Genomic DNA, 24,964 nt, shown 5'->3' with positions numbered 1-24,964 from the left:
GCACAGCCAGTCTGTCCAGAATTGTCAGTGGGTACTTTTAAGCTACAATGGCAGAGTTGGGCAGTTGCAACAAAGACGATATGGCTTTTGATGTTTGTTACCTGGATCTTTTCAGAAAAAGTGTGCCAACTCTTGAATTTGAACCATTAGTCCTTCTACTACTGGAGGCAATACCCAAATTCAGACACAATGCATTCCAGAAATACAAAATGGAGACTTCTGAACTCTACCAAAGTTAAAGACATCAACAATCACTCCATCACAAAGATGGCACCACTTATGGTCATTCTTAACTACATAATGGGAAAAGTTTAAGGGCTTTCATCTCTTCACTGCCATTTGCAATTGGACATGCTAATGGGATATAACTTCCAATTTCCTGACTAACAGCATTATTATTCTAAACTGATGAACTGTAAATAGCAAGCCACTTTGTGCCTCCTCCTGACTGATGTCAGAGCCACAGAGTACAAAATGATAAATTTTCTTTGGGTTTCTTGGCAAGATGCTATATATATGTAATTTTGGCTTTCATCTGCCAATTTCCTTCATTTATCAGAAATGGTGACAAAAAGCCTCTAATTAGATAATTCTAATCACAAGGTACTGGGTGTGATGGAAAACTTCAGAATCACTATCTGTTCACTGCAAAACAAAACAGATAGGATATTCTCCCTGCAGGGGCAGCAGATTTATCAATAGACAAAAGGATGCAAAAAGCCAATAGATAAGGTATAATTAAAGATCAGACCTATAAATTTTACACTGACATAAATTTAACAGGATTTGCTGGGAGAAATTCAGGATTTAAACCCGAGCATCATTATGAAAAGAATACTTTCAGTTCTATATGCAACAACATTGCATAATACATAGATTTATTATTAAGACTAATACTCCATGCCTCCAAGCTCTTTCATAGAAGGAGTTTGAATTATTCAGTGCCAAAGTAATTTCCAAAGTGGTCTATCTTACTCAAGCATTCCTTAATTAGCCTTAATACATTTTCCATATATTTTTGAGCATCAAAAATCTCTTCTAGAAATAACAATCCACCTCTCATATTTTGGGAGTTTTGGGAAGCCTAATCCAGAAAAGTCTATCCCCAGTTTTCGGTCTTCATTTTTGTCCCCTTAAAATGTAAGAAAATTATTTGCAATGTAACATTCCACATAGTTAGAACAATGCTCTCTCCCTTCATTAGCTCAAAGGGTAAAAGTAAAAATAAAAATGAAAAGGACTGCAGATTACCATCGAGTAGACAGCTAAAATATATTCAAAGAACAAGATGTGATTTAAAAATAAAGTTGCATTTCTTGGCTTAGAGCCTAATAGAGCATTCTGATATGTGATGTTTGTAATGTTTAGCAGACATTTAGCAGCTCAAGACTAGCCATATATTTTCTGCTCTCTGAAATCACAGCCCCTGAAAAAACAGAAAAGACAAGACTACGTCTTTCAGAAAATTACAAGTTTGGTACAATAACTCATTAACAGTAAAGTTCAGAAATAAATGCAAATTGAGGGGAAAACAGGTTGAGGGAACAGGTGGTAGAGATAAATTAAGGTGCTTATAACCTTGAGGAAAAACAGGCTCGAATATTTCAACTTTTAGTGAACTACGAAAGATTTGAGCAAACAGAACTCAGGCATAAAAGTGATTCAAAGTGTGCTTTCAAGTGAGTTGAATGGGATGTTAACTGGCCTGCGTGATCTCCATTAGAACAACTGGACTTACCAGAGTAGGCCCAGTACGGGTCGCCTGAAGCCTTGCGCCTGCGGATCTGCACTGCGCTGCCGTGTCTATTCTCGTGCAGGGCCCCAACGTAGCCTTCTGTCAACGCTGGAAGAGAGGGAAACCCACAATGAGACAAACGCAGCACCCCACTGGATACAGGAAGGGTGTCAAATGAACACCATTGGGTGACTTCGTAGAATCATATTCCTTGAGGATGACTGACTAGAACCAACTTATTTTACAAAAAAAAAAAAACTATAGGAAAGTCCAGACAAATTATTATTATTAATATTAGGAATTGACAAGGAACCTTTACTTTGTGCCAAGAAGTGCAGTACACTAAGCACTTCATATACATTATCTTAGTTGATTTGCAAAACACCACCAAGCAGTACAAAGGGCCCCAGTAATGGGGCCCTTTTATGGATAAGCAAACTGAAGCTTCAACAACAGAAAGAACTTTAACTTGACCAAGGTCATACATACAACTAACTGGTAGACTTCGGTTCCAACTGCACGTATAAGTTTACGACCTGTGTGTAAAGACCCTCGGGCTCCATTTGATCTTTACAGAGCCAGGGTCATTCTATCTCTTTTACAGATGGAGGAACTAAGGAGCAGAGACACAAAGTAACTGGCCCCAGGTCACCCAGTAGGTATGCAGTAGATGAGAAAACCAGACTTAAGCATCCCTGCATCAAAGCCAGCCACCCAAACACAGGACAATCTGAAACCTAGGAGACTCCTTGTGATTAGTACCAGTCTTCCACATCCTTTGGGCCACTAACAGTCACCTGTGGTGCCAGAAGATATGAAACAAGAAAGCCTCCAAGGCCCACAATGCCCAGAAAAGAAACACTGATTAGTGATGTATATTTGAAATCTCAAAATCATTTCAATCCACCAAGCAACAGCAAAAATACTACTCTCACCCATTATGGAGAGCTTCCAACTGCCTGCTATAGCGTTCAAAGCCCTCTCTTCCCAGCTACCTCACGGATGCGGATTTCTTTTATTGTGAGCCCACACCTGAAAACACTGATGTATAAGAAGACAAATGTCACAGGTGCCTCAAAATCCAAAATGAAACGGAATTATAGGCAAACAATATACCCCAGCTGACTATGATAACATTTAAATGCACCTAAACAAAAGCAAGCATGCTTTCAAAGAGAAAAAAAAAATTAAGAAAGTTTTGGGAAGCTGTATATTCAATTGAAGACAAAGATGGGACCAGGAAAACACAACGCCTTCTGTATTCCAAATTAGTCAATGGAATAATATCGCCAAGATAGCATTCGCCTTTTAGACAATGTGACAGTCATGAAAAAAACTAAGAAACCTGTAGAGTACTTTATGCTTACACTTCAATTAAAAAGACTAGCATTAAAAGATGTAATGCTTGAACAAAAGTATTCCACAGAGATGAGCCCTTTAGAGGGAAACAAGAATCCTATAAATTCTCAACACACGCCTAAAAAGTAAACCTGATGTCATTTATGTCTGCTCATTGGTCCTCAAAGAAAATTCATGTCAAAATCTAAGCTTCCACTCATTTTTCAAGTACAAGGAAGGTTTAGGTGCCTTCCATCCAAACCATTCTACAAATAATTATTCCCCATTAATCCTTCCTCTTTCCATCAAAACAGTGAGTAAAACACTGTCTTGACTATGTTAGTAATAAATGTGGCTTCCATTAGGGTATGTGGTTGAGCCTCAATTTCCTTGACTGTAAAATGGACCTAAAAATGCCAGCCTTCTAAGACTGTTACAAAGATAACGCAAGTTATGGTGAGCAGAGCACCTAACTCAGCACTGGGCATACACTGCTTTTGGTTTTGTTTTTTTTGAAACAGGGTCTTGCTCTGTCGAACAGGCTGGAGTGCAGTAGCAAGATCATGGTTCACTGCAACCTTAACCCCTGGGTTCAAGCAGTCCTCCCAACTTAGCCTCTTGAGTAGCTGGGACCATCGGCGCATGCCACTATGCTCAGCTGATTTTTTATTTTTGTAGCTGATCTTAAACTCCTGGGCTCATGCAATCTTCTCACCTGGTCCTCCCAAAGTGTTGGGATGGCAGGTGTGAGCCACTGCACCCAGCCCTAGTGCTTTTTAGTGTCCGACAACATAGTGGAAATTTGCTGTAGAGGATCTGTTTTGTAATAACCATATCCCCACTCCAGCTAGCTGTGTGTCACGCATTGGACAGCTAACCCGCCACCACCAATGTTAGCTCTAGAAGTGAGCCTTGTTTGGTTCAAGCCAGTCAATCACTTTTAACCATTCTCGTGGCCCCAGTGATGCATTCAGGTATGGGCACACTGGCCAGTCAGAGAGATTCTTCTTCCTTCCTGAAGGTATTAGACAAAGTGGAAGCCTCGGGGGGTGGCTGAGGACCAAGTAAGGGATTAACAGAGGACCTTAAAATTAGAACCAAGCCAGGGGGACCAAAAAATCAATTCTGTTGACAAAATTTAAACTCTGCCAGCCTGGGTAACAAGGCGAAACCCTATCTCTACAAAAAATAAAAAAATTAGCGCGTGTGCCATCCTGGCTAACACGGTGAAACCCTGTCTCTACTAAAAATACAAAAACAAAATTAGACGGGCGAAGTGGCGGCACCTGTAGCCCCAGCTGAGGCAGGAGAATGGAGTGAACCTGGGAGGCGGGGCTTGCAGTGAGCCGAGATGGCGCCACCGCACTCCAGCCTGGGAGACACAGCGAGATTCTGTCTCAAAAAAAAAAAAATAGAGTGTGTGGTGGCACACGCCTGTAGTCCCAGCTACTTGGCTGGCTGAGGTGGGACGATAGCGTGAGCCAGGGAGGCTCAAGTGAGCCGTGATTGTGCCACTCCACTCCAGCCTGGGCAACAGAGTGAGAACCTGTCTCAAAAAAAAAAAAAAAGAAAAGAAAGAAAGTTTAATAAAATAACTAAAATAAAATATTTCAACCTTGGACAAAGCTGATTTGAAGCTAGCCCTCTCTGAGGGTCTATTTTTACTGGGACCAGTTTTACCTGCTAAAGCACATTTTTCTGTCTTTTGTACCAAAGAAGATCCTCAAATGACACCCATCGTATGCTTTAAACCATCACCTGAAATCCTGGTCATAAATTTCTCCATCCATAAAAGGCCATTGTTGTACTAGAGCTCTCTTAACCCTGGGCTATTTTAAAACCAACCAACCAACCCTATGCCTTGGACTTCACCCCAGACACACATATACATCACAATGTGGTATAAGGAATTGGACTTGAGCAACAGGACTGCCTGTCTAAAGGTAATTCACTTAAGACAGAAGTAAAAGGTACGGTTCTGCTACATACGACAAGAGGTAACAGAAGGGACAGGGCCATCCCAAGAAGGTAGGTTAATCTTATCTTCCTCACACTACGCAAAGTATTGAGGTACAACGTGGGTTTTCCATAGCAAGGTCAGCATGGGCAGGAAAACTGGCTTCTAAAGTGCATGCTGCATGGCATATGAAGGGCTCTAAGCTCCCTGGAAATAGGGCACAGGCATATTCCTGAACTACTACTGTCAACCTACCACTCACAATGGAAATCAGCGCATGGTGTGTGTTCATCAACAGTGAGGGAATGGCAGCCAGGTGCGAGGCTCACGCCTGTAATCCCAGCACTTTGGGAGGCCAAGGTGGGCAGATCATGAGGTCAAGAGATCGAGACCATCCCGGCCAACATGGTGAAACTTCGTCTCTACTAAAAATACAAAAATGAGCTGGGCATGGTGGCGCGCCTGTAGTCCCAGCTACTCGGGAGGCTGAGGCAGGAGAATCGCTTGAACCCAGGAGGCGGAGCTTGCAGAGAGCCGAGATCGCATCACTGCACTCCAGCCTGGCAACAGAGCAAGACTCCACCTCAAAAAAAAAAAAAAAAAAAAAAAAAGAGTGAGGGAATGAATGAACACATGAAAGATCAAAAAGCTGATGGTTTCTGTGTTCTAGAGGGTAGTGATGGTAAGAAAATGTGTGTGTATCTATGCATGTTATGTGCCTGTTTACATAAGCCACAGGCAAAACCACCACCCAGAACCTCACTGACTCTCTAGCCACTGCCCACCTATCACAAACAGCAAGCATTTAATACATGAAGCAAAAAGAAAATGGCCCTGAGTGACCAATAAGCAATTCTTTAGGAAGGCAATTGTTCAGAAATGAACAGGGCAGGACTTTTAACCTCGGCACATTTTATTTTTTAACTAGATAAACTACTCATTAAAGGTGACTATATTTAGTTTTCCCTTTTATTCCATCTCTGTCAATAATGTGTGACCTCTCCCCCTCCCCTATCTGTAAGAGCATAATCAAGTAATGTGCCACATGATAAAATTTCAGTCAATGAAAAACTGCATATATGATGCTGGTCCCATGAGATTATAATAAGGTATTTTTTACCATACCTTTTATGTGTTCGGATATGTTTAGATACACAGATACTTACCATTGTGCTACAATTACCTACAGTATCCAGGACGGTAACACGTTGTACAGGTTTGTAGCCTAGCAGCATTAGGCTACACCATATGGTCTAGGTGTGTAGTGGGCTGGCTACTCCATCTGAGTTTGTTAAGTACACTCTATGATGTTCGCACAACAAAAGCGTCTGAGGACTAATTATCATTATTACTGGCACTCACATAATTTAAAATAAGACAACATTTTAAGTCCTCTCCTCAAACGCATTTTAATCGACGATGCTGTGATTTTTTTAAAAAACCAACTTTTAAAACTATTATTTGAACAGCAGTCAAAAAGTATATATAGAGTATATTAAGCAACTTAATATTTTATTGGCAAGGAGCAGTGATTTGCAAATAGAAACAGCCTGTGGTTCCCAAGTAAAGATACAGAGTCAGCACACCAAAATTCAATCAATTTTAATACTCTTTGTACTCTTCTAAGCTCAGACAGACAACCAAAGGCGGTGTGGCAATGATATGGTATGGCTATGAATCATGCTATTGATTTTCAATATCTTCTGTGCAGAAAATTAAATTATGCAAATGAATGCCTTTACGGATCCTCACCTTAATGTGAAATTGCATACTTGCTTATGTCAGCAACTTAATTACACAATTAAAAATGGAGCATGCTTATGAAAATATGTAGTTTCACTCTTCAGAATAGACAATAAGTGTAAATCTGCCTATGGTTATCATGTGAATAACAAGAGGGAGGACATGGTGTTATGCAAACATATATTCTACCAAGTGTTACAGCACCAAGCCCACTATGGTTTATGGAGGGGAAGTCGTTTTTCAGTGAAAAGCTTAGGAGGACTTTTAGTCATGTTATAGCATAGCGAGAAATTGGAATATCAGTTATGTAAGACACAGGGAAGCCCAGCAGTATATGCTGTACATTGCTGCATTCTCCTCCTCAAAGAGGTCATCTCTAATGACATTTTAACCAACACACACACACACACACACAGACACCCATGGCCTGACAAACCTGAGCATCAGGAATATCAAATTTAAGTAGTCTGAATAGTGAAATAATGAAATGGGTTTAGAAAGGAAGAATACAGTGACTCCCATCATACAGGAAAATTTGAGTCTCTCGATTTTGACAAGATAAGAGTGGAGATTTCAAAACCAATAGTATTAACTAGCCAATGATGCTTACGTCTCACTCAGCAGGAGGAATCTTAAGTCAAGTTGGTTGCTAGGCAGAGAGCTGAATGAGTGACAGGTATTTTCATCAGGGAGTTTCCATAAACTCTATCTCTTCTCAGAACTTCTACTGAGCCTACCTCATTTCCAGCCCGAAGCAAAAAAAAAGATAAAAATATTTCCAGACCCGCTCTTTTCCGGTTAGCATGGCGCGAGATGCCATGAGCAGCAAAGTCTCTCGCGACACCCTGTACGAGGCGGTGCGGGAAGTCCTGCACCGGAACCAGCGCAAGCGCCGCAAGTTCCTGGAGACGGTGGAGTTGCAGATCAGCTTGAAGAACTATGTATGACCTCCAGAAGGACAAGCGCTTCTCGGGCACCGTCAGACTTAAGTCCACTCCCCGCCCTAAGTTCTGTGTGTGTGTCCTGGGGGACCAGCAGCACTGTGACGAGGCTAAGGCCGTGGATATCCCCCACATGGACATCGAGGCGCTGAAAAAACTCAACAAGAATAAAAAACTGGTCAAGAAGCTGGCCAAGAAGTAAGATGCGTTTTTGGCCTCAGAGTCTCTGATCAAGCAGATTCCACGAATCCTCGGCCCAGGTCTAAATAAGGCAGGAAAGTTCCCTTCCCTGCTCACACACAACGAAAACATGGTGGCCAAAGTGGGTGAGGTGAAGTCCACAATCAAGTTCCAAATGAAGAAGGTGTTATGTCTGGCTGTAGCTGTTGGTCACGTGAAGATGACAGACGATGAGCTTGTGTATAACATTCACCTGGCTGTCAACTTCTTGGTGTCATTGCTCAAGAAAAACTGGCAGAATGTCTGGGCCTTATATATCAAGAGCACCATGAGCAAGTCCCAGCGCCTATATTAAGGCACATTTGAATAAATTCTATTACCAGTTCAAAAAAAAAAAAAATTTCCAGACCCAAAGCCCCAATTTCTTCCTATAAAAATATCCTAAGAGTCACCTACTACTGAAGATATCAACGCAACTGTTTCCTATGTGCCTCATTTAATTTCCCAGAGCCACCGGACATAGTTTATAAGAATAAATGTTTTTATTCCAGAATAAAAAAGCAGATGTGTATCCCATCTGCCTTAACTGTGTCTTCGGGAGGATTCTGTGTAATCCTTACTCTCAGTGTTTCACAGAAATATTGACTTGCGGGGGAAAAAAGACTTGCAAGCTGTGTTAACTCTTCTGTGTTAATTTGCAGGCTAAACATTTTTCATACAAAGAGCCCGGCTCCTCTGAATACCACATGAAACAGCATTCTTGACATAGATGTTTTTTCTTAAGTTTTACTCTCAGAGAGATGAAAGGGTCACTGAGTCTATATTGAATATGAATAAATGTTGTCACATAATATATCCATAGGGAATATTTTTCCTACAAGATTGCAAATGCATGATTGAAATTAGAGTACAATGAATGTCTTACTGTTTTTGACAAAGGTGGTCCATTTACATATAGATTTGTGTATATGAATGTGAATGGAAGTCTGAGGTGTCCACCAAGAAAAGAAGATACATGGCCACAGAGGATTCCAAAATAACCCCAGCATTCATCCACAACACTGGTTCATCTGACTGTATTGAACCAGCCATGTCGACTTGACCTCTGCTATGTCATTATCTCCTACAGGGAAAAGTGATTATATGACAAAGGTTATGCAAAGGTGAAAGCAGAGTAAGTCTGTGATGAGAACATCCCAAAGTTCCATCTACAATATGGCTGCACATGCTATGATCAAAGCAAAACAGCGTAGTAACACATAAGGGTATTTCTCATTAACTGTATGTCCAATTCTAGGTCATTCCAAAGGACTTAGAAGCCTGGGAGAATAGGTCAGCTTCCATCTAAAATTGAAAACATCAGAACAAAGAAATTCTGGTTCTCCAGTGCCAAAATGAAAACTACTTAGGGTGATGGGTGGGTAGTTCTCATATACGGAGTCCTAGTTCTTCTCCCAGATATACTGCCAAAACATAAGCCAACTAAAAACAAGCAACAGGCACTCACATTGTCAAATCTAGAACGAAGATATCCAGAATAGCAGACAAGCAGTTAAGTAGGTTGTTTATATCTATTTTAACGCCACATACAACAAACAAATTAAAGATCCCTCAAGGATGGTGAAATCTCCATTGAGCACAATTTTCTCTAAATTTTAAAGAGCATTTAAGAACATTAAATCTCACACAATAGTCTAAAATGAAAATCTTTTTTTATGCCTACAATGGGCAAAAGTATCAAATTAAGTTGAAAGTAATTAAATATTCTGATCAACCTCTCATTTCCTTTGTGCCTGTATTTCAATCAGTTGTAGTAAAATGTGCTCGGTGAGTGTCCCAAAAAGTAGACTCAAAAAGTGTGTTCCTTTGTAACCACTGCATTATAAATGGTCCTTCTAGTTGTTTGTAATACTGAGCTAACCTCAAATACAATAGATTATATTACACTAGATTACCTATTTTATCATATTCAAATATACTTACTGTTTCAACTATAAAAAGTTTTTTTCATCACCTTACAGGAATAAAGAGACCTAATATAGAGCCATGATGTTTTTTAAGTAAAATAAAGTACTAAAACTCAGAGGCAATTCAAGGGAAAGAGGAATCACACAGCAATGTCGTATCCTAGAGGGAAAAACAAACAGAAAAAAAAAGCATTGTAAAAATGAGCTAAGCCAGGCAGAGAACAAAATACTGAAGTCCTCTATTATTTTACTCTTAAATAATGTCAGTTACAAAGGGCAGAATCTATTAAAAAAAATAAATAAGGGCTAAAAGGGACAAAACATTGGAGTCATTCCTCTGCCATTAACTCTGTCAGTTTTAAAACTTCAGAAATTAAAAAATACACACTTTCCAACAGATCTCAGAAAAGATACACTTATAAAACTGATTTATAATGGAGCTCATTATACATTTGTGATGAAAATCTGAAAAATACCATGGTTCCCTCTTTCTCAGAGGCACCTTCCTAAAAAAATCTGGGCTCACGGCATCAAATATCAGACAGAAATAAAATGACTACTCTTTCAGGCCATTTTACTACTGTTTGGTTCTCAAGGAATCAAATCTCCTGATTCTATAATATTACCAGGAAAATGAAGATCAGTGACAGACAGTGTTGGTGTAATATCAAAGGCCACAGACCTCTACTTTCCATTTTACAATTGTGGCATCTCTTTAAATCTTTAATGGCCAACAGAAATGGCAAACAGCAGAGAGATTGCATGCTGGTGGCCACCATGCTGAACACGGCCACCCATCTGAACTTTTGTTTCACCCACTGTACATATATGCATGGGTTTATGTGTATTGCATTAGTTGCCAGTGTGGAAAACCCCAGGAGAGAACACCAATATGTGTATTTTCATTTTTTTAAAATGCGAGAGCTGGATCATGTTCCCAAATGGCAACAATACGCTATATGAATAGCAAGTAGCTCTTTAGAGAAGAGTCATGAATATCCAGCTAGCTGCCTTCTCCACCCAGTCCCACTTGTTCATTTGTATTTCTTAAAGAGTCCCTGTGGCCATCTGTGTTTGCACCCATGGCCTGGCCCAATCATAAGTTATTAACTAAATCAAGTCAATTATTGCCTATGAGGAAGGCATCATTAAAATTACCATCAATACACAGGCTCATGTAATTCTTCCAGTAGTCCTGTAGCTTAGGTACAATTATTCAGAAAAGGTAAGTTACTTACATAAGAACACATAGGTCTGAACCAGATATTACTCTCAATCCTCTATAACTGACACTACACTACAACTATATTTCACAAAATTGAATTTTAGGCATCATAAAAATATCTGTGAGTTAATACGAATAGCTACTCCACTTGCTTAAAGGTAAACAAACATCATAAGTGAAAAATTTCTACATGAGCCTCATAAAACTAAAAATGTAACAATTCCAAAAGAAAGAAGTTGTCTAGGTTAGTCTTTGCACCACTATTGGCAATTGTCTAAGATAAAATCATGTTCCCAATATTATTAACAGTAAAATGTAGAGTGATTTTTCTAACTTCCAATTACAACTACACAAACTTTGGTTATTGTCTATAAATAAGAAAATCACTTCCAAGCCAAGCAGAAATATGTATCAAATTGATCACAACCAGGAACAGATTTCTTTGTTCTTTCTCCACTCCCACTGCTTCACTTGACTAGCCTTTAAAAAAATTTTTTTTTTTCAAATAGGCCAAGTCGCATCACTTTGGAAGGCCAACCAGTGAGGAGAGCTTGAGCCCAGGAGTTTGTGACCAGTCTAGGCAACAAAGCAAAACCCCATCTCTACAAAAAAAAAAAAAAAAGCAACAGAGCAAGACTGCATCTCGACAAAAATAAAAATAAAAATTAGCCAGGCAAGGTGGTTCCAGCTATTCAGGAGGCTGAGATGGGAGGATCACTTGTGCCCAGGAGTCTGAGGTTGCCATGAGCCGTGATGGCACCACTGCACTCCAGCCTGGGCAACAGGGCAAGACCTTGTCTCAAAAATAAAATAAAAATAAAGAAGTAAGCATTAAGTTACAACTTGAGTTAAGGAAGCAAATAAGAAAGTGACATGTTGATTAATAAATTATCTTGATTCATGTTATCTTTCATTTAAAATGTGTAATTGTGACTGCCTAACACATTTTTATCCATGAGAAATAAGCTTGCAGTGAGCCAAGATTGCACCACTGCACTCCAGCCTGGGCGACAGAGCGAGACTCCATCTCAAAAAAAAAAAAGCAGATTCATCCAGCAGTTATTTGTCAGTTGTATAAGCCGAATAGAGCACCATGGTTAGTAACTTTGTGCCAAACCCCAAAACAAACAATGTCACCTAACTTTGGTATTTGAAAGAAATAGGCCTTTTATATAGGCCTTTTATATAGTTGAGTCATTTTTACATACATATTCCATGTGAAATATTGAATGAAATAGGGTTTTTTTTTAATATAGATATAAATGGACAAAGAAGCCCTATTTAAATGTGGTTGGGTACCCATTTTAAAACCTCAGCATAGGCCGGGTGCGGTGGCTCATGCCTGTAATCCCAGCACTTTGGGAGGCCGAGGTGGGTGGATCACAAGGTCAGGAGATCGAGACCACGGTGAAACCCCATCTCTACTAAAAATACAAAAAAAATTAGCCGGGCGCGGTGGCGGGCGCCTGTAGTCCCAGCTACTAGGGAGGCTGAGGCAGGAGAATGGCGTGAACCCCAGAGGCAGAGCTTGCAGTGAGCCAAGATCGCGCCACTGCACTCCAGCCTGGGCGACAGAGCAAGACTCTGTCTTTAAAAAAAAAAAAAAAAACCTCAGCATATCCGCAACCTCTAGCAAAATGTGCCAGGAGCAAGCAGGTGATTAATAATTCCAGAACTTAGAAATGAGTAAGCTTCACAATAACAAAAATATCCACCAAGATAATCCCCAAACATGGTAGATGGTAGAAAACACCCTGAATGCACAAGCCCTAGGACCTGCGTCTGGGGATCAAATACAGGGGACACTCCAACCATGACACCCCTTTGCTTAAAACACCATATCATGAAGGGGGTGGACCTCATTCCAAAACTCTCCCCGGAGTAAACCCAAAGACCTCTGACTTCCAGAGCCAGGTTGAAGAAACCACTTGAACCCTAGCTGGTCAGCCACTCAATAGCCCATCGCCATCTATTCGCCAAGCTTTGGGCTTCTGGTCAGCAAACTATGTACTCCACCTCCAACACCCACCATCTGCTTAAGTAGATCCTAACTCCTGCTTATCAAAAAGATAATTTCTAGGGAGTTTGGTAAGATTTAGGCAAGTTTTCTTGGTCTCTCCATGACAGGATGCTGCCATGGCATTCAACAATATATACTCTACACCGTTCCTGCCCTCTTGGAGCTTCCAGTCCATGAGGAAGGCAATCAATAAACACATAAAGCAAAACTTGTATAATGGCTGAACAACATAAAAATGAAGTGAAACACACATGATACAGCCACAGAGAATACAAGCGGGGAAAGAATGTACTTAGAGAGAGAGAGGAGGCGGGGAAAGAAACATCATTTGGAGAAAAGAACATCATTTTAGTTGAGGGCATTGACAGGGAGAGATGATAGGGTTCAAAGACAGGGGAACAGCACATACAAGGATGTTGAGGCAGGAAAAACGGTGGCATCCACCCTGGTAAATCTTGATGAGCTGGTGTTGGGGAGAAGTGGGAGGCTGAAGATGTACCAAGTCAGGATCCTTCAGGACCTTAAAGGAACTTAAGAAGGCAATGAAGAACCAACATGGCAGTCAATATGGTCTGATATATGCCTTCCTTTAAAGCAGCATTATTGAGATATAATGGTTTTTAGTGTAATTACAGACTTGCATAAACCATTACTGTAATCTAATTTTAGAACATTTTAACCAATATATGCTTTGTAAAAACGACTCTGCTGGGCAGGGAACAGATTGGAGGGAGGCGGGCAAGAGCAGAAACAGTGGCTCCTCACTCCCATCCCCAGGGTGAGTCAAGACGAATCATTGTTAAGTGTGTACTTCCACCTGTGCACAGGGGACTGGGGTGGGAGTGCTCCTGGAAGAAAAAGTTTGGAAAGCAAAACAAATATTCAACTCATCTACTTATATTTACTTGGTCAAATGCCTAATGAACGTGTTTTTAGATTTCTTTTGATATTATTTTTACAAACTTCACCTTTGCCCTTCTTCATCTGAATTAGGATTGTTCACAAAATGAACTGCTTAGACAGATCAATGGGGAAAAAAAAAAAGATAACAGTTAATGAGAATCAAGCCAAATACAAGTATTCACAGAGAAAATAAGGAAAAGAAAGAATATACATTATTACTAAATTTTCCCTTAGCTATATAGTACATAAAATTACACCCTTGAAAATCATACAAGAAAAAAAACCTTCCTGCCTGTATGATACTTGTAGAGGTACAGAAGGCTCTACTATGGATTTCAGAGAAACCTTATGTCAGTGATGATTAAAAAATTAAAAAAAAAAAAAAATGGCCGGGTGCGGTGACTCACACCTGTAATCCTAGCACTTTGGGAGGCCGAGGCAGGCAGATTGCCTGAGCTCAGGAGTTTGAGACCAGCCTGGGTAACATGGTGAAACCCCATCTCTACTAAAATACAAAAAATTAGCCAGGCATGCTGGCATGCGCCTGTAGTCCCAGCTACTCGGGAATCTGAGGCAGGAGAATCACTTGAACCCAGGAGGCGGAGGTTGCAGTGAGCTGAGATCATGCCACTGCGCTCCAGCCTGGGCAACAGAGCGAGATGCTGTCTCCAAAAAAAAAAAAAAAAAAAAAATCATTGTTTTAACATGGATGTGAGCATGGCCTCAACCTCAACTCTGCCTCCCAAAACAATTCTAAAAAGAACTTTTCCATAAGTCGGTGTGAGCACATCTAAGTAAAGGCTAATTAATAAATTAAATCTATGGTAAATTGTCTCTGCACAATGAGAAAGACTTTGTCTTTAGCACCTGTTCAGGATGGCTCTATAATCATGCATGTGTATTCAGGGACAAATATGCTTTGGGTAGAAAAATTCCAAATATACTGCTCTCTTCCTCACTCCAAGTCTGTAGGAACATTTCTTCCCCCTCAAACACAGGCCTCTCATCGGCTTTGTTTGATTCAATCAATGTAGGCCTGTCCCTGGCATTTCAAAGAAAAAAAAAAAAAAAAAACTCAAGGAATTGGGGTTAGTATTGCCCAGGCAACCACTTTAATGTTGCTAGTCAGAATATCCCAGGGCTACAGGTTCATTTTTGTTATCTCCATTTTTATTAGGTGTTAGATTTGCTTCCTTTCCAGCAAGAATGAGGCTGGCTTTGTTCTCTTCAATTGCAGAAAGAAATCATCAGAAGAAATATCTTGCATTTTGCTTTGCTTGAAGAGGAGTTATTAACTTGAAATAACACAATACAAGTCTCAAGGAAAATAATTTAAAAGGGCTATTACAATCTTAAATAAAGTGATTTAATTAAAAAAATTCTAACCACATAAAAATTTTCGCTAGAGCACATCAAGATGGCTAAAGCACTTATCTCTAGGTCTGTTTAAATAGCTCTAAAAGCAATTTCTTAAATTAATTATATGAGGAAAAATGTTTTGCCTTTTTGGGAAGAAGAACTATTTAACCAAAGTCCTTTCCTGATGAAGAAACTGCAGCTATTAAAAAAGTGGGGTTTGTTTCCTTTCTCTTTTTTGGGTATGCTTTTTCAAAAACCTCCTCTGGCTCTGACCAATTATGCTATAAGATCCATCTCAAGAGTCAGACGGAAAAGCAGTTTCATGACTTTGGAAAGCTCACATTCAAAATTGAAAGTTTCAGTTCAGTATTATTCCCCCCCTCTCAATATCTATTTGTATACAAGAAGCTGGGTGAAATCAATTTCAGGGAGACTTTTCAACTCTGAATTTAAATCCTTTTATGACTCTGCAATACAGTCAATCAAACTTGGGATAGGAAGGAGAACAAAAAGGCAGTTTCCTTTTTTATTTTTAATAAATACACTAACGTTGAAGAGTCATTTTGTATCTTTGGGGGTTTCCCTATCAGGCAAAATTGAATGAAACGAACTCTTCCTTTGATTTATAGACAGCAAACGAGAAAGACATCTCATATGCAGTAAAATACTCTGGAACAAATTGGGACAACCGGGTGCCAAAGCCCAAGAACCGCAGATCACAGAAATCCTGGGTGAATTCTGAAAAATAAACACTCCTTTAAATATTACTTACAACGCTTTATTAAATGGATTTGTTCTTAAATATCACCTCTGCATAATCAGTAAGTGAGTATTAAGTGAAAAGGTGAGAGAAATAGATGGTATTAGGAGCAAGTGGAAACCTCCAGTTTTTCTTGCATGCCTGTCCATTCATATTCTGGTTAATGTATTCTTAGATATTTAACATAATGGAACCAAAAAGTAGAAGAGAAAAAAGTCTGCAGATTTTAGGTATTTCAGAAATCATACATGATATCTGAGGTTTATTCAAGAACCAGTGTTTCAGAAAAAGTGAGAAAGAGAAAAAGCACTTTGTAAAATGCATTTAGGAAGTTTCTCTTTAACAGTCATGCTCTAACCAGAGAGTTCTTATTAAAATAATTTACCCAAAGTGAACAGATGTTGGCTGGGCGTGGTGGCTCATGCCTGTAATCGCAGTACTTTGGGAAGCCGAGGCAGGCGGATCACTTGAGCTCAGCTTGGGAAACATGGTAAGACCCATCTCTACAAAAAACACAAAAATTAGCCAGGTATGGTGATATGCACCTGTAATCCCAGCTACCTGGGAGGCTGAGGTGGGAGGATCGCATGAGCCTGGCAGGCAAAGGTTGCAGTGAGCTGAGATTACACCACTGCATTCCAGCCTGGGTACAGAGCAAGACTTTGTCTCAAAATAAAATAAAACAAAACAAAAGTGAAGAGATGATCAATCCCAGGATGAAACAGTGGAGGGAACAGGGAAATGAGACTAAAGATACTGTGGCAGAAACAAAGATTTTTAATTTATGTTTTGGGAAGAAGTCAGGAATGCTTTTTAAAGCTCCATCTCAATGTCAAAGAAATAAATCCATTCCTAAAACTTGTCCTGCTCTGCTTTAGTTGCTAAAATTCACAAAGAAAATGAGTAATGGTGCTGGTGATAGGTAATGCTTCTTTAGCACTTACCATGTACCAGGAGGCACTGTGCTGATCTATTCAACTGAAATATCTCATGTTAACCCTCACCAGAGCTTTCTGGGATAAATGCTCTCATTATTCCCATTTTAAAAACCAGGCAATCTAGGCACAGAATGATTAAGGACCTTGCCAAAGTCACATGGCACATGACAGAGAAATGAATACACACCCAGACACTCTAAACAGATAAACGGAAAGGAAGCTCCACTGGGACCCCCTATTTAAGTGTGATGGGCTACAACATAGAAATGAATCATGTAGATTTAGTTATTTCACAAAATATACAAAGTATAAAGACCCAAACATGAAATACCAATATAGAACATGTTTGAACTGATACAAAGTGACCTTTGACCTGGGTTTCTCCTGGACAATTCTAATTTCATAGAATCTGTCTCAAGAACACTACTAGGTACTTAAATGCCCAACCCTGTGTCCCACAAGAAACACAATATGTTTTTGACTGTCCTTTTAAGAGATTTCACACTGTAAAAACCCTCTAGTGGCACTAAAAATACTATAATAAAAGTGATCATTCCTGAAAATTATTACAAGGCTTGTAAAGAGAATTCTAACACTACAGCCTACACAGGAAGGCATTATGCTAACACCAACTAACTGCTGCGAAAACAATTCACTTTCTTTTAAACAGAAAAAGGGAATGTTCCACGCAGGCATATGTTCACATTTTAACTGAGCAGTAGGGATAAGAAGCACCCTTCCAAATTGTGCTGTCCGACACTGTCGCCCCTAGCTAATACAAGATTGATTGATTGATTGATTGATTGATTGGTTGATTTTTGAGACGGAGTCTTGCTCTGTCACCCACGCTGGAGTGCAGTGGAGTGATCTTGGCTCACTGCAAGCTCCGCCTCTCAGGTTCATGCCATTCTCCTGCCTCAGCCTCCCGAGTAGCTGGCACTACAGGTGCTCGCCATCATGTGCAGCTAATTTTTTGTATTTTTAGTATAGACGGGGTTTCACCGTGTTAGTGCAAGCTCCACCTCCCGGGTTCGTGCCATTCTCCTGCCTCAGCCTCCCGAGTAGCTGGGACTACAGGTGCTCGCCACCATGCCCGGCTAATTTTTTGTATTTTTAGTAGAGACGGGGTTTCACCGTGTTAGCCAGGATGGTCTCAATCTCCTGACCCCGTGATCCGCCCGCCTCGGCCTCCCAAAGTGCTGGGATTACAGGCATGAGCCACCGCGCCCGGCCTGCTAATACAGGATTTCAAATGCTTAGTAAGAAACAAAAAGGCAAAATATCTCATCAACATTTTTAAAATTCTGATTATATGTCTAAATGACATTTTAGATATACTGGGTTATATAAATTGTTCTAATTAATTTCACCTATTTCTTTTTACTTTTTATGGTAGCTGCTACAAAATTTAAAAGTCCCTATGTGGGTCAGGCGCAGTGGCTCACCACTGTAATCCCAGAACTTTGGGTGGCCAAGGCAGGTGGATCACTTGAGGTCAAGAGTTCAAGACCAGCCTGGCCAACATGGTGAACTCCCCCGTCTCTATTGAAAATACAAAAATTAGCTGGACATGGTAGTGGGCGCCTGTAATACCAGTTATTCAGGTGGCTAAAGCAGGAGAATCCCTTGAACCTGGGAGGTGAAGGTTGCAGTGAACCAAGATCTCACCACTGCACTCTAGCCTGGGTGGCAGGGCCAGACCGCTTCAAAAAAAAGAAAAAAGAAAAAAAAAAGTACCTATGCAGTTCACGTTCCATTCCTACTGGACAGTGGAGAACTACAGAAAAAGCTGGAAAAATAAATGGGAAAAAGAAATCTCCATCTAGAATGTCTGGCATGTGTGGCTTTAAAGCCCTGCATAGCACTGTGAAAGGGAGCTTCTGACCGGGCACAGTGGCTCACGCCTGTAATCCCAGCACTTTGGGAGGCCGAGATGGGCAGATCACGAGGTCAGGACATTTAGACCATTCTGGCCAACATAGTGAAACCCTGTCTCTACTAAAATACAAAAAATTAGCTGGGCGTGGTGGTGCGTGCCTGTAGTCCCAGCTACTCGGGAGGCTGAGGCAGGGGAATGGCTTGAACCCGGGAGGCGGAGGTTGCAGTGAGCCGAGATTGTGACACTGCACTCCAGCCTAGCAACACAGCAAGACTCCGTCTCAAAAAAAGAAAAAAAGAAAAAAGGAAAGTGAGCTTCTGTGTCTCCTTCATGGCATACTCCCTACTAATGTTCCTGTCCCCAAGAACAAAACTAGTCAAACCCTCTGTCTTTCAATTCTCTACCTATCCCATCCCCACAATTTAAGGGAACTCTACTTTTTCTCTTTTCCTTTTTTCTATTCAAGAGACTGCTAACTCAACGGGGGTAAAAACTATTTTTATGGAGCCAAATCGTTCCTTGGTCTATTCACTGCTTTAGCAATGGAAATGTGAGGCTCATAAATCCATCAGGAAGCCTAACACCTTGGCTTGGCATTGAATAATGCAGAAACAGTAGAACAGTGTTCAGCAGGTTTTCAGAGGGAACTGAGTTAAAGGGGCCCACAGCAAATACAGAAAATAGGACAATTTCATGATAGTCATTACTATTTCTGAAAAGCATAACCAAATGAATCAATGTTGTAACCTAGAAATCCAGTTCCCAATCTTTCAATGGCCACAAACACTCTGCAAGTAATATGACTTTGGAACCCCTTTCCCTAAAGTTTACTCTCCCTTTCTCAATAATGTGATAAGTGAACAAAAGCAAACTTTCTAAGAAGACTAGGCACTCCTGGAGGTGCCCAATTCACCACATGACCACTCATCTTAGAGTCACCTTTCTAACTTCATGCCTACCTCTCTAGAAGAGAGTGTCCCTTAGGGCATATAGCCCTAAATGCCCAAATCACTGGTTTAAAATGTGGATGGACAAAAACACCCCTCAGATCATGATTCCACTGGACTACTGTGAGGCTTGAGAGAATATTTTTAACAAACTCCTGTGATCAGATGCAAGTGGTTAACAAACCACTTTCTGAGCAACACTAATTTGCTCAAATCATTAACAATGAAACTCCGCTGTTAATGGAAGACAAGAAAAATGAAAGTCTTATAAGTTTAGAAAAACATTCTTAAATAAGCCCTCTAAAATGATGTGTTTGCAGAAAGCCTGGAGATAAAAATGTGTTTTGCATTTCTTCCTGGTGTGGGTTTTGAAGGTCACAGGACTCACAACAGATGTGGCCTGGTTTGAGCCATAAAGGTCTGCATGGCTAATGACAGTTAGTGTAAAAGCACGACAGCTGAGGCACTGTAGCTGCAACAGTTGGTGGGCTCCAGCCCAGCAGGACAAGCCCCTGGTTCTGCCAACACAGACGGTATCCCTTACAGGCAAGCTGCCCAGGAGTGGCACCAGCAACTTATATGCCCCGTGGTGGTCACAAACCCCTTCAGTCAAAGAAATCGCGGCAGACCTAAGGAAGACCCATCTAAATGTATCTCAGGTGCAAAATAAGACGCACTATCATTTTCATGGAGCAAACGAAATGAACCACCACGTTACGGGCAACAATCTTGGGAGCCATGAAACTAATCAATCATTATATTATCACATATCTAGGTATTTCCATGATGAATTCTTTTTTTAATGGCATTTATTGCTTTTTCTGATAATGAAAGCAATAAATATTCACTATAGAAGCACATTAAGCAAAGTACATTAATGAGCAGAGTACATTAAATAGGCAAGAGAGTACATAAAAAGCATAAACAAGAAAATAAAAATAACCATAACCACTGTTCAAATTTCAGTGTATTTACCTCCTTTGTTCTAACAATCACTAGGCTCATGTTTTAAATGCATGGTGAATTGTTAAAAAATGAGCATGTTAAACCATATAACTCCCCAAATCAAAGAATGTGTAAAAGTAAAGCTCATTTCCATAAAAAGTAAAAGTACTGTCACTAACGGGCCATGTAACTTTGCCCAAAGCTACTCCCTTGTCTGTGAAAGCAGAGGACTGGGAAAATGATTGCTATGGTCACAAGGTCTTACAAGGTCTAAATTAACTATTTACCTTTATTGTTGAGTAACCTAAATCAACCCAGAGCAAACACGGCAAACTGATAGCCTACTCTATGAAACCCAAAAATATAGCGGTTTTTAAATGTCAATCAGTTGCCAACCTTTACAAAGGGGAAAGAACATAGGACAATCAGACTTTACTCTTCCCTTTTAAAATGTTGGTATCAAGCCATCCTGAAACATACGGCAACAACTGGCCCGGATGCACAGTTGTGGGCCATCTTCACTTAGTGCAAATGTTCTCCCCTTCACCACTGCCCCTACTAATCACTATTTTCCCCTCAGCTGGGATGCCAGATATCAGCTGCCAGTTACCCTTGCTCCTGTATTTAATTCTGTAAGCCCCTTTAGCTACTTACAGGGAGCCTCCCTGGTCCTTTTTGTTTGTTTGTTTGTTTGTTTGAGACAGGTTCTCTCTCTGCCGCCCAGACTGGAGCGCAATGGTGCAATCTCGGCCCACTGCAGCCTCAACCTCCCAAACTCAAGCGATCCTCCCATCTCAAACTCTCAAGGAACCAGGACTACAGGAACATGCCACCATGTCCAGCTAATTTTTTTTTCTTTCTTTTTTTTTTTTTTTTTTTTGGTACAGATTAGGTCTCACTATGATGCCCAGACTGGGCTCGAACTCGTGGGCTCAAGCAAGCCTTCCATCTCAGCTTCCCAAAGTGTTGGAATTTTAGGCATGAGCCACCAGGCATGCTCCCTGGTCCTTTTAAGCATATGGGTTTTCAAATATGTTAGAGCACCTAAGATATAAAATAATAAGATACAAAAAATAATACATAGCTCTTAGCTAGATCATCTTAATTGAAAACTTACTGTGTGTGTGCTAGACACCATTTTTAAATCTTTTTCTTTTTTAACTTTTTTTTTTGAGACAAGGTCTTGCTCTGTCTTCCAGGCTGGAGGGCAGTGGTGCAATCAGAGATCACTGCAGCCTCTAACTCCTAGGTTGAAATGATCCTCTTGCCTCAACCTCCCGAGTAGCTGGGACTACAGGCACACAAGACCACACCCAACTAATTTTTTAATTTTTTTGTAGCGAAGGGGTCTTACTATGTTGACCAGGCTGGTCTTGAGCTCCTAGCCTCAAGTGATTCTCCTACCTCAGCCTTCCAAAGTGTTGGGATCACAAATGTGCACGACCATGCATAGCTTTAAATCCTTTATTTTAACACTTTACTCCTCACAGTATCCTTTTAAAGTAAGCACCAGACTTGCTCAAGGTCGCACGGGTGTGTGCAGAGGCATGTCCACCTAACTCCAAGTCCAAGACAGTGAAGAAAGTAAATCATATGGGACTCTGTAATTCACTCATCTCCAACAGCCTGTTCCTCTTTGCCAGCATGCTAGGCAAATTTGAGAGGCATAAATGCACTCTAACAAGATGAAAGAAAGACATGGAGATGGAAATGGGACTGAAAGTGGCAAATGTCAACAGAGAAGAAGAAAAACAATGAAAATATCACAAATGGTTCAGCTACCAGCTGGTAAAGTGCTTTGCCTCACAAACAGGTAGACCAGCCTTCCATACCAGACCAAAGCAAAACTGTAAAGTAGATAAAACCCAGGCATTATCAGTAGCCAAGAAGCTTTGCAAACTGCTGAGAAGAAAAATTCTCCGAAATTTCAGTGTCATGGTAGGTGAAGAATTTAACAAGCTCACCTTAAATTATTTAGTTACCTAGAGCATACCATTGTTTGACTTGATATTACTGGGATTAAAGGTAAGGCTTGGTGACCTTACACATTAACCTGTAGATTTATATCCAGTTTAAAGAAAGAAAAACAGGCAGCAGTTGTATTACCCTGTAGGACATTAACCAGTGTTGGCTGTAACCTAGCAATCATATTCTGGCATGCCTTTGTAACTTATGAATACCCAGTTCCTCAAAATGTCCTTTAAACCAACTTTACTTGATTACTGTTTGCCTTATTAATGATTTGCGTTTGACATGTATTCATTTTGCTTGTATAAAAGCCATGGTTTTAACTTTTTGATATGGGCGGGGCACAGTGGGTCATGCCCATAATCCCAAATCCCAGGCTGAGCTGGGCATACCACCTGAGGTTAGGAGTTTAAGACCAGCCTGGCCAACCGTCCAAAACCCTGTTTCTACCAAAAATACAAAAAAATTAGCTGGGTGTGGTGGCAAGCATCTATAATCCCAGCTACTTGGGAGGCTGAGGTTGCAGTGAGATTAGATCACTCCACCGCACTACTCCATCTCAAAAAAAAAAAAAAAAAAAAAAATTATGATTTTACACTACAATGACTTAAACCACTTTCCCAAACAACTTGGGCTCCAGGTCTATCCCTCTCCCCTCCTGCATTCAAAACTACAGCACTCAGAAAAATGCCACAGAAAATCAAAATCAAAATTAAATTCAATAGCTCAATCTTTTTTTTTTTTTTTTGAGACGGAGTCTCACTGTGTTGCCCAGGCTGGACTGCAGTGGCACAATCTCGGCTCACTGCAAGCTCCGCCTTCCGGGTTCACGCCATTCTCCTGTCTCAGTCTCCCGAGTAGCTGGGCCTACAGACGCCCGCCACCATGGCTGGCTAATTTTTTGTACTTTCAGTAGAGATGGGATTTCACTGCGTTAGCCAGGATGGTCTGGATCTCCTGACCTCGTGATCCGCCCGCCTCGGCCTCCCAAAGTGCTGGGATTACAGGCGTGAGCCACCGCACCCGGCCAATTCAATCTTAATAAATTGGAACAGCTTAACAAATCATAAACTCAAAGGAACTGTCAATCCAACAAAGAAAATTTCTAGGGATGCAAAAATACAATAATAATAATCCTTAATGGCAAAACTTCAGGCATCGAAACAGGCAATTTAGGGGGCATGCATTGGAGAAGATATAATTCTATCAGCAGTGTTTAATGGATTATAAAATGGCTTTGTGGTTATCTTATATGTCCTAGGTAGGAAAGTGCCTACTTACAATTATATTTAGCAATTTTTTTGTGTTATCCATTTAATGGCAGTATATTTCCATTATACAAATTATCAGTACAAGTGAGATTTGGTATTATATTTCCCTCAAAGTAGCTCAATTTCTCTAGATATACTCTAACAACCAAATTCTATATATTTTCAACCATTAACCCATACATCTCTCTATCAATGCTGAAAAGGATCCCACCAAGTCATAAATCAAAAGACCCTTTCGCTTGAAAGAGATGGTAAACAAGCAGACAGCAGGATAAGCGGAAGCCCCAAAACAAAGCCACTATACATAAACCACAGTAATGAAACTTGACTGAAGTCTGAAGATAAGAACTGCCGCTCTGTGCAGATTTATGTCACAAGGTCATAGAGTATGATGATCCACTGGAAATATTTAAACTAGAGAGGTTAGATTAAATACGTGGGGAAGGCCTGTTCTCTACCACTCATCCCAGCCAGTCATAAGCTTCTGGCTCTTCTCCAACTAACACTCAGCAGTGCCTTATTTGATACCAGTGAGGCAAAAACCCAGCTTTGTTGATACCACATACCTATCATACCTAAGTCACATAGGACCGAAGGATCAGATAACTCTCCTGCTGGGCCAGGCCTTGTTCTCTCGATCTGACTTAAAATTGGAATCCAGAAAGGAATAAAACAGATGATAAGACATTACCAAACCGTTAGAACTGGCCCTCAGGATTAAATGTGCCACATGAAAGGGAAGATTTCTCAGGGAGTGCTGTGGTCATTTGCAATGAACACAGTAGCCATTCCAAGCCAAAAAAAAAAAAAAAAAAAAAGGTGGGAGTAGTGGTGGAGGTAGGCATGGAATCAAATCTTCAAAAAGAGAAGAATAGAGTGGGTAGAATC

The 24,964-nt window shown here is 40.5% G+C and overlaps 1 protein-coding gene and 1 pseudogene across 2 annotated transcripts in view; one reads left to right on the top strand and one right to left on the bottom strand.

Moving 5' to 3' along the window:
• PTPRG (protein tyrosine phosphatase receptor type G) overlaps nucleotides 1-24,964 on the bottom strand; it is a 733,855-nt gene that overhangs the window by 546,216 nt on the left and 162,675 nt on the right. For both annotated transcript variants that reach the window (XM_003811607.6, XM_003811608.6), the window contains exon 2: nucleotides 1,739-1,843. In XM_003811607.6, coding sequence (XP_003811655.1) covers nucleotides 1,739-1,843 — 105 coding nt within the window. The remainder of the gene's footprint in view (nucleotides 1-1,738; nucleotides 1,844-24,964) is intronic.
• Nucleotides 7,542-8,294, top strand: LOC100983159 (large ribosomal subunit protein uL1-like; annotated as a pseudogene).

The sequence above is a fragment of the Pan paniscus genome, chromosome 2, assembly GCF_029289425.2.
Source record: "Pan paniscus chromosome 2, NHGRI_mPanPan1-v2.0_pri, whole genome shotgun sequence".
In the NCBI taxonomy this organism is placed as follows: Eukaryota; Metazoa; Chordata; class Mammalia; order Primates; family Hominidae; genus Pan; species Pan paniscus.
The sequence above is the reverse complement of the archived record's forward strand: the minus strand, read 5'-3'. Positions and strand labels throughout refer to the sequence as shown.